General features: G+C 33.0%; 1 protein-coding gene across 1 annotated transcript in view; it reads left to right on the forward strand.

The window, feature by feature from the left end:
* The window catches only part of AEBP2 (AE binding protein 2), a 60,081-nt gene extending 49,749 nt beyond the window's left edge, over window positions 1-10,332 (forward strand). The window contains exons 6-9 of the mRNA XM_024733373.1: window positions 2,384-2,451; window positions 4,525-4,638; window positions 6,967-6,993; window positions 7,563-10,332. Coding sequence (XP_024589141.1) covers window positions 2,384-2,451; window positions 4,525-4,638; window positions 6,967-6,993; window positions 7,563-7,608 — 255 coding nt within the window. The 3' untranslated portion in view covers window positions 7,609-10,332. The remainder of the gene's footprint in view (window positions 1-2,383; window positions 2,452-4,524; window positions 4,639-6,966; window positions 6,994-7,562) is intronic.
* Window positions 10,333-10,584: the final 252 nt, after the last annotated feature.

The raw sequence follows: 10,584 nt of genomic DNA on the forward strand, positions 1-10,584 counted from the left end.
GTTCATCTCGGCCTCTGCCCCCTGCCTTAAGAGAACTCACTGATCTCTTTCCTCTCATGCAGGTTTTAATGTGCTCACTCTGGTTTCTGTACTGAGAACAGATTGTAGGTTAGGGTTGGGGCGAGAAGGGATCAGTCTTTTCAGTATCTCAGGTGAGAAAAGGTCAGAATGGTTGAAGTGGAGATACTAAGAAGGGTTAGATTTTGGATATCTTTTGAAAGTGGTATTGACAAGAATTATGGATGGATCAGATGTCAGGTATGATAACGAGAGGAAAGGATGACTCCAATGTTTTTGGCCTGGGCAGCTAGCCAAAAGGATGGAGTTGCCATATAATAGAGGCTGTGAGGTGAGCAGATTCGGGGAGAGGGGAGTATCAAGAGCCATAATTTCAGCACATTCTATAGAACATCTAGTGCTTCTGTCATGTAGGCGAAGGATTTAAGAGTTTGAGCTTAGAGGAAAGGTGTGGCTACAGATAAGAATAGAACTTTCTAGCGTATTAGTGTTATTTAAAGGTATCAGACTGGATAAGATCACCTAGGAAGTATTAAAGAGAAAAGAGAAGAAATCAAAGGATTGAGGTTTGGGGCCTATCAACATTTAATGATTTAAAGGGCGATAAATCTGATGAAATAATGGTCTAGTAATGAACAAGTATCTCTACATGTTAGGGAATAGAGGTGATGATGATAAATAAGGTTGTGTTTTAAAAAATGAAGCATCAACTTCATGCTTTCATTAGAGCAGCTCTTTGGATGAAATCCTTAGGCTCACCATGGGAGGAGTAAAGATGATAAAAAAATGAAGGAACTAGAAATGTGATATTAGGAGTCTGGAAGAAAACTTAAAATTTACTCAGAGTGAAAATAGTCTGAAGATGAAAATAGGTTTTCGAGCTGTAGAAAACATCTGAGAGGATTTAAGAACATGATTGATTACCTATGTTTATCATAAACTTTAAAAACCTAGGAATAAGAGTGATTCACACCCCCAAGTGACATTGGGGTGGCAGAGGTACCTTGACTCGGGAAAAGTCACAAAGGTGTAGTATAATCTGAAGAATGCCTTTTCCTGGGGGAAGTAGAAGGAAGAAACCTCCCTAATGGGAAAAGGTCTTCCTTGGGGCCAGGTGAGGAGGTTCTCTAAGGTTCCCTGAGTGTGACTGGAAAGGTTGGTGGGGGCAGTTCATGTTAAACAGTAATCAGATGTTCAGTGCCAACTGCAAATGTAAGTTTCCTAGTTACCAAATTAACTTTTATAGGAAATAACCATATTTATAGTGAAAAGATTTGCATAAAAATATTTATGTGAGGTACTACGCCGTGCAGTTTGCCTAATTTGTCTTCTTTAATTGAAACATTTTCTTCTGAGCCATCTCCAGAAGAGGTCAGCAGAATCCTAGTTACCAGTCAGTTGGCTTGCTGTACTTGGTTGCATTGCATTATTTTTATATCTTACTTCTTTGTAGAGATACTTTGTTTTAGCATCTGCAGATCTGTCTTTGAGCTTTTTAATTGATTCCATTACCGAGTCTAGAATTAGGGTACTTAACTATAGGTTTTTAAATAATGGGGCCAGAAACTTGTATATTTGTATGAAGTGCTGTTTTTACTTCTGTTTTGAGAATGACACATAACATTACTTTGTGAAGCTGTTTGGAAGTTAAACTTGGTAGAAATATTGAGATTTAGATTATTAAAGCACTAAAGAGCTAATTTGGTTAATATGGCAGTTCTAAGAGTTAATAAAATACCATTTTGATCGAGTTTTAAAAATCGTTACCTTAGTTTTCTGCATCTGGTAATGAGTGACAAGCATATTGTTTTTACTACACTTATATAGGTCTTTATGTTCTGGTTGATCCACACTTTAACTTAGGTAGATTCCTAACTGAACTGAACACTGATTGGTTAATGTTTCATTTAAAATAACAGAAATCAACCAACAAACAGAAAACTCCCAAGCAAACGACAAATACCTTAATCCTAAAAAGGAGACCTCTCCCTTTCTAGCATTATTTTTTCCTTACTGTTCATTTGTTCTTTAAAAGTATTTCAGCCAATATGGATTCTTGGTTGGCAGTCTGGCTCAGCTAAAGACTTTGTAGAGAGTAAAATAAATAGCATTTTCAAAGATAATATGGTTTTAGTATTTGGCTGTACAGAGCTACTTTCAGTTCCTTTTTTCTTTTTCTTTTGTGAAAATATATGATTAAAGGTGGGAAATTGCTACAAACCGGGGCAGAGCAAGATGTTGTGGTGGTAATATCTGGTCCAGGACATGAAAACTTAAGTTCTTGATTAGGACCAAAAGCGTTTTTTAAACATATTAAAATGATCTTTTATAAATAGTTTTATGATTTCTTTTATATCATTGCTAGGTAATAGCTAAGAGAAAAGAGGATTCTGGAAAGATAAAACTTCTGCTTCATTGGATGCCTGAAGACATGTAAGTATTTGGAATACTATATATGTAACTAATAAAACTGATCAGTCTTATTTTTATTAAAACCTTATACTCAAAAATTGCTTAAGCTATTGGGTTCAAAGTAAAAGACTTATAGAAGTGAAACCACGAAACATTTTGAGGTCATCAGCCTTAAAAAGATAATCTCTAAAAGCTCTTAAGAGTACCTGGCTCAAGGTATAAGCTTTAAAACTAGCTTTTAAAATTGTTTTTAATGGAAGCTGTTAAAACAATTTTTAATCATGTTTAGGATATGATTATTTTTAGAATTTTTAATGACCCTCAAGTAGGATAGGGTGCAAGCAACCTTATTTGTGCCTTTATTTGAATCATTTATTTAAAAAATTTCTAAACATTTTCCAGCACACAATTAATGATAGTTTATAGAAAAAAACAGTTGGTCAGTTTTCCAGGAGTGTTAAATTTTTCTTTTGAGTTTTAGTACCCTTTTATTAGAGTGGTTCTGGTCCAAATGCTCCTTAATTTAATTTCATGCTCAATTTTCCTTTTATTCTCAAAAATAATTCTTTTTGTTGTTGCAAAAGGTAATGAAGATGGATCATAAAAATCTTATCAGCATCAAGAATAGAATAAGTTCAAATGAATGGAATCTCATTAAAAATTAATAATACGTGGTTAACACTTGTTATTAAATATTTTTCTGTAATATTGTTTCCCAAACTCCAGTCTAAAGAGATGTTAATGAATCTGATATGAATTAAGAGCTTTAAAAATAGATTTGGAAGATTACAATGCATGTTAGCATATTGAAGTAAAGAAATCTCTTTAGCTTTTTAAAAATCCTGTGATTGTCAAACTTCTATTAGTGTAGAACATATTTTCCACTTCCTTTTACCCCCGCCCCTTCCATGTTTTAGGGAAATGCTACTCTAAAATATTTTGAAATAGCATGTAATATTTATTTAATGAACTCCTTTTTACCGAATATTAAAGTTACCCATTTTTCTCTACTGTTAAAAAAAGAGACATTAAAATGTCTTTATTTACAAAGTATGCGAAATGTTATGGGTTTTGATACTCATCGCCTTCCCGAAAGTTTGTACCAATTTCTGATCTCATCTACTGCATTAGAGAGCTTATTTCCCTGGCTTATTATCAGCACTGGCTATTGGCATTCTTACATTCTTCATTTCTTTGATTATGAGCAAGATAATTTAAAAACTGTATCTTTGGTGAATTAATGGTTTGTGACCTTTGTCTCCCTTGTTCCTTTTTACCTAATGAGTGTTCACTTGCTTCATATTGATTTGTAAGAGCCCTTTTTATATTAAGTTTATAAACAGTTCCTTTAAAAAATATCATATTCAAATATCTGTATTCTTAGTATTTTGGAAATCGATCAATCCAAATATCAAAATCATTTTATTTGAATTTTTCTATAGGATTAAGTTTTTTTAATTCAGGATTTTGGTTGTATGTGCCTTTTTTTTTAAGTGGAAATTAATCTGGTGGGGTTTTTATTTCCTATTTCTTCACAAAGAGACTAGGTGTCAGATTTTCATCAAGTTAAGCTCAGATATAGTTCCACTTAGCAAACTAAAAGGCAGACAGTGTGTTCTAATATTTGTTTCTAAGTCTGATGTGGCTTTGCCATCAAAAATTTATAATTCAGGGCTTCCCTGGTGGCGCAGTGGTTGAGAGTCCGCCTGCTGATGCAGGGGACACGGGTTCGTGCCCCAGTCCAGGAAGATCCCACATGCCGCGGAGCGGCTGGGCCCGTGAGCCATGGACGCTGAGCCTGCGCGTCCGGAGCCTGTGCTGCGCAACAGGAGAGACCACAACAGTGAGAGGGCCGCGTACCGCAAAAAAAAAAAAAAAATCATAATTCATTTCCAGATTTATGCCTAAAATTTCACCTTGCCATTTTTTAGCTGGGACTCTACATCCCACTACTTAGATCACTGAGTTTCCTTGGCATCTGAGAAGCTCGTTAACTTAGGTCCCCCAGTCAGACTAGCAGAAAAAGCTGGGTAATGTGAAGGGTAAACTTAAAATTAATGTTATCTTATATATGACTTGTTTTTTAACTCATAGTCTGCCTGACGTGTGGGTGAATGAAAGTGAACGACATCAGTTAAAAACTAAAGTAGTTCATTTATCAAAGCTACCCAAAGATACTGCCTTGCTTTTGGACCCAAACATATACAGGTAATTTAATTCTTGTTTGATGTTTTATTTTTTTGAATTGTAATCTTAAATCTCCTTAAATTTTGGATATAAAGTTAGGACTTAATTTTTAAGTACTGAATTTCAGTATCAAGCATATCTTGCTTTCTGGAGTTTTGTATATGGAAATTACATCACAATGATTTATAAATTGTAGACTAGAAGGGTAATATTTTGGTAAAGTTTATATGCCAGGTTAATTCCAAATTTACCTTAAGTAGCTTAAATTGTGATATACATAGTATTTTGAAAATAAGTTCCTTTTGTTTAAGTAGGTAATTCTTTTTTATAATATCACACGTGTTGACCTGGGAATATGTCGCATGTGCCCTAAATACCATTAATGGTTGAAGTTCTTAAACTTGTACTCTCGCCAAACTTTTCAAAAGAGCATTTTAAATATTACTGTGTTTTTATTTAAGAGGTAGCTTGGAGTGTTCACGTTTCTAACAATTTTCTGATCTGACCTTTGTTTTAGTGTGCTGTGCATATGAAGGTATAGGGGGGGAAGGAGAAGAGACCAACATTACTGGCTATGTGCTGAGTCACTGTGCTAGGTGCTTTACATATACTTCATCCTCACAGCAGTCCTGTGAAGTAGGTGTTCCTATGTCTGTTTTACAGATTGGAAATCTGAGGCAAGAGGTTAAATAGCTTAAATCTGAGGCAAGAGGTTACACAGCTAGGATGTGACTGAACTCCATACTGCCTCTATCCACATGACATATACTAGGGTGATTAAAAAAGTGGTGAAAATGTTTAAAAGGCACTCTTAATGAGTGAACTTTATACATTTTAAAAAGGAATTCTAGTTTAGTATAGCAATAGGTTGGGTAAGAGTAAGGTGACATAATAATTGGTAATCCCAAATGTGAATTTTAGCTATTGTAAAGGTACTATGTCTTATGCCAAATTTTGAAACAATTAAATACTTTGAAGGTTTGTTCATTCCATGACTCAACTTTTTGGAATGTGAAGCATCTTCTGAGAATGAAATTCTCACATAATGGGCCTTGCGGTGTGTGGAAACATTGAGACTCTTCCAGACTTTTAAAGCATCTTTTGGTGAAGGTCCTAAATGTAATGAAAACTTGTTTTTTGTGGGTTGAGCTAGGTTAGCAAGAGATTAACTAGCGGAGAGAATAGTGAAATGACCTTAAAGGAAAAGATTGAGGGCCATGCACCACCAAAAATATGAGAGTTATGATTTACCTTTCTCTTTATAAAGAAAAATAATTGAATATTCTTTATTTATTGGCACCTAATTTAGGGTTTATTTCTGCTTATTCTTTGAAGGGAGTGATTAAAATTTGCATTCTAAAAGAGTGGTATTTGGGGAGGGCCAAGACTGGTAGTAAACATGCCTTAAGCAGTGAGTTGACAAAGGGGCATGTATCTTAATTATAAGATTGAGACTAACTTCTGTGTTTCTGCCCTGCATTCTACTTCCCACTCTCAAAGGGTCTTCCTTTTTCACAGAATCAGCTTATTTTTGCTGTTCTTATGCTATATAGGAAACAATTAAGATATTTTGGTGAAAGTGACAAATAAATATCATTCAAGCTCAGAACTGATGTCCAGAAGTACATAGGACTTGCATCACCTGTTTTCAGGGTATAATTCTGCAATTATTACTGATTACTGGAGTAATGAAGATGTTCTTAAGATATATTTGGTGCTTCTGTGGTGTTAATTTTCTTTAGCTGTAAACCACCCTCCACCCCATCTTAACATTTAATCTTGAGTCTAAACTTTCATGCTTCTACTATTCTGGAAATTAGAATCAAGTCTACTCTAAAGTGGTACAGAGTCCTAGAACCCACTACATTTGCCGTGGTGTAACATCTTAGCGATGCCTGGATTTTGACTGGGAAAACTTGTGAAATTAAGAGGGGACAAAGCAATTATTCTAATTTGTTTCAGGAGAAATAACTTAACAGCTTATGCGCATCTCAAAATGAAAGCATGACAAACCTTCCAAAAATATATTAACTTCAAAATGAGAGTAAAAAGGACATATTTATTTGAGGTTTAAACATTAGTTTTAAAGTATGGTTAAAATGTATGTGTTAAACATGAGATTCTTTTTTAGAAACACATTATCAGGCTACATAAAAAGGGTTTCTTAACAAGCTATATATATTATGTAACTAAATTTATATCCATCATGTGAATGCTTTGGAAATAAATTTTCATGGTGATCAGTGATCATCACATTGCCTATTTCTTATACATATTTGTATTTTTGAAGCACTTAATGTGTTTTTCATTCAATTGAATAAAAGAATACTCCTTTTTCTCTTTTTCTAGAACAATGCCGCAGAAGAGGTTGAAGAGGTAAAAAATAAATAAATACATAAAAAGCAAACAAGCGGGGACACCTGCAGTCTTAGTCACTGACAATGGGTTTAGTAGAAGTTGCACATTAGAGTCAACCCCCTTCCTTTTTTTCCCTTAAATCCAGTATTTAGGATAATATTTATGCTTAGTGTAAACATTCTGTGAATGAAGTAGGCTCTTCTGTGGAATATATTAATATATTACTGTATATCCACATTTTCATGGAATGGTACTGTGGGAGACTGAGCAAACACTCTTCTGGCAACTTAGTAGAACAGCTTCTTAAAGGCTTTGCATGCTTGCTGCTTTAAGCTGCCTTTTTTTTTTTTTTTTTTTTTTTTTTTTAAACCCTTTAGTGATTACAGTAGTTTATACTGAAAAGAAAACCAATTACAACATGTGCCCTTAAAAATACCAAAAGCACTGTAAGGATACTTGTCTTGACAGTGTCTATTGATTTGAAGTCATATAAGGAAATATTTAGACAATGAAAATTATCAAAAGATAATTTACCTTTCAATTATGATAAATAGATGTGATTGGTTGCCATTTGTGTTCTTTTGCAGAACTCTGATAAGAAAAGTGTTCAATTTGTATTTAAGCAAACAGTGAACGACATTTGCAATCAACTAAAAATTCGTCTATCGAATTAGGGCTGAAAATTTCTGTTAAAGAGTGTTGCAGTATGTCTGGTGGCTCCCCTTTCAGGACTAGGGTTTTCTCATGGAGTACAGTATGTTAATATTTACCTATATAACTAATCTGTTAACGGTTTTTGAAAAACCTTTATTTCAAATTATTTGAATAATCCTCATATTTTCATTTTAACCTATATAAGCCTCTAATTTTTTTTTTTCTGAGGAAAGCATTTGGTTACGAGTTGTTTTTTCTTAACGTAAGAAAAATTGTATTTTTTTTTAAAGTATCTTCAAACCGAATCCTTTATGCACCAAAGTTGGTTTTGAAAAGGAAAATAAAATCACTTTCTTGCTTGGTAAGCAAGAAGCCATATGGATTTTTTTTTTAACTTACAGAAATGGAAATATGTGTAACTTGTTAGTATTGTATCAAACAAATGTTGCATAGAGATAATAGAACATTGCTTGTAAATAATTCAGCAGATTTGTAATATATTTTTATATTATGAAATGTACTGTAGATGTTTTTCTAGAGGCATGAAAAGTTAAATGTATATATTATGGGTAGAGATAATATTGAAGGATATTGTAATTCACTAGTGCTGCCAGAGGAATTGTTAATAAAGCACCTTCTTTAACAATAAATGTCTTTTGCAGACTTAAGGGACTATGTACTACTGTTAATATCTGTACGAACAAAACACATTGAACATCCTTCCAGAAAGTCTTTGAGGGAGGACCTATACCCATGATAGAATTATGGCACTCATTTCTGACAGTGACCGTGAAATCAATTATTTCCTTACTGTTGGAAGGACATATTGTAAAGTATGTGGTTATATGCAGTCAAACTGCAGAAGATACTCCTGATTAAGGAGTTTTCACTTTACTACAGTGATATAAAAACCAGCAGTTTTTACACTAAAATTTTTTAAAGAAAGAATAGACAAAAATATAGAATTAATAAGCCTTTTGGTTCCAAAATGGGAAAGGTTCCATGATACATAAATCATTTCTCATTTACTTTAAAAAATTTTTAAAAAATAATAAAAATTATGGGAGACTTTATTCGTTAACATTGGGGTAAAGAGCTATATACGTGAAGTGAGTCATATAAAATTAAATGAAGTGCAAATAAAAGCACTGCTTCTATAAGACATTCTGGAATGGTTGTTTAATAAGGGTATTATTCATATGACTTGTAGCAAATGTGGTTTTATTTTTAAAAAGAAGAAAAGCAGTGTGTTTTCTTACTATTTTTTTGTTTTCTTTTGCTTAAGCACTTCATCAGTTGCTTTATTCTGTATCTGCGAAGTAATCTGCAATCTCCTTTGTTCTTTTTAAATTTTGATTTGTTATAAAATTGCCAAATAGAAGTGTTTCAGATATATAGTTTGTACTTGTATTTTTATTTTATTGCCTCATGTTCTTGTAAGTCATTCTTAATTGACCGATGATTGTAGACCTTGCCTGAGTATTTTTTCTAATAAAACAAAGCAAATCACATTTAGTTTCAAAATTGTAACAATTCAATTAAATTTTAAAACATCTAAAATATACATCTATATTCTTCAGGGGCACAGCGAATAGATTAGTTTTCCCGTTGTGTAGAAATACTGAGATGTCAAAACCAAATTTCATGGTTATTGATTAGCCTCTGAGTACTCAGTCGCTCAAGATACTCTGCTGCTTATCTGACTTTGTTCTGATACTATTTACACACCAAAAAGAATATTGAATTAAAATGAAATAGTTTTATAACTTGTATGTATACGTATATACACACATGCAATTATGATTGGGAAACAAGTGTGGAAGTTTTTATTTTATAGTGTTCATTTAGTGATAGCTATCCATCTATATTATTCTTCCTACCACTGTGGCCCCCCCTGCCCCCCAATATATGACGTATGTAATATGGCACCTGAAATAATTAGTCTCTCATTCAAAATCCATTGTCTTTTCAGAAGCAGGCAAAACTGCAGCTCACAGGCATACCACCCATTCATTTACTTGTGACTGCTTTCTCCCTGTTGTGGCAGAGCTGAGTAGTGACACATTATTGCCTGCAAACTTAAAATACTTACTGTCTCACCTTTTAAGGAAAAATTTGCCAATCCCTGGTTATAGTTGATAAGTTGTTTTGAAAAATAAAGCTAGACCGCACAACTTATATTTTAATATGATAGTATTATCTTGGTAATAAGCACATTAAATTTCAGTGAGTTAATACACATCAGAGTAGATATTGCCATATTAGGTACATGCAACAAATGATGTTTTTTTTTGTTTTTTTTTTAACTTTTACATTGGAGTTCTTAATAGTTACTAACATTTTGCCGTTTGTATTTTGTTTTACTAAATAGGACTAAATGAGATTTTGTAAATCAGATCATGTTTAAATCGTACGGCACATCTGCTCTATCTGAAAGAATCTTAGAAGTGGAAAATACTGTAAAATTTAAAGTTGTTTATTTTTCTAATAAACTTACTTTTTCATATATAAATCTTCCCTAAAGTAGACACACATTACCTCTGAATTTCAGATGAAAGGAAATTAAGATGGACAGTAATTGACTCTCAATGTGTATTTTAAGATTTGTTTTACTCTCATTTGAAAGCATTGATAATCACGTCAGTAAACCTTTGTGAAACTTTTTTCCCTTTCACACCTTAATAAAGTGTTTTAAATATGCAAGTATTCTTAAAAGGATAGAATTTGCCACAGTTATTTAAGACCTCTTTTATTGTTTGCTGTTTGAATTCTTTTCTTAATACTGTATGGTTAATAAAAGTGTTAGCTATTTGAATAAAATATAAAAATGGGAAAATACGGTTTAAGTCTTTAAAATAGTTGATGGGGGGGGCTTTTTATATGGTTACAGCTATTTTTTTCTTTTTAAGTCTTTAATACCTCTGCATAAGTTCTCTAAAAGACAAAGAGAAATTC

Source organism: Neophocaena asiaeorientalis, unplaced genomic scaffold (assembly GCF_003031525.2).
Source record: "Neophocaena asiaeorientalis asiaeorientalis breed wild unplaced genomic scaffold, Neophocaena_asiaeorientalis_V1.1 scaffold150, whole genome shotgun sequence".
Lineage (NCBI taxonomy): Eukaryota > Metazoa > Chordata > Mammalia > Artiodactyla > Phocoenidae > Neophocaena > Neophocaena asiaeorientalis.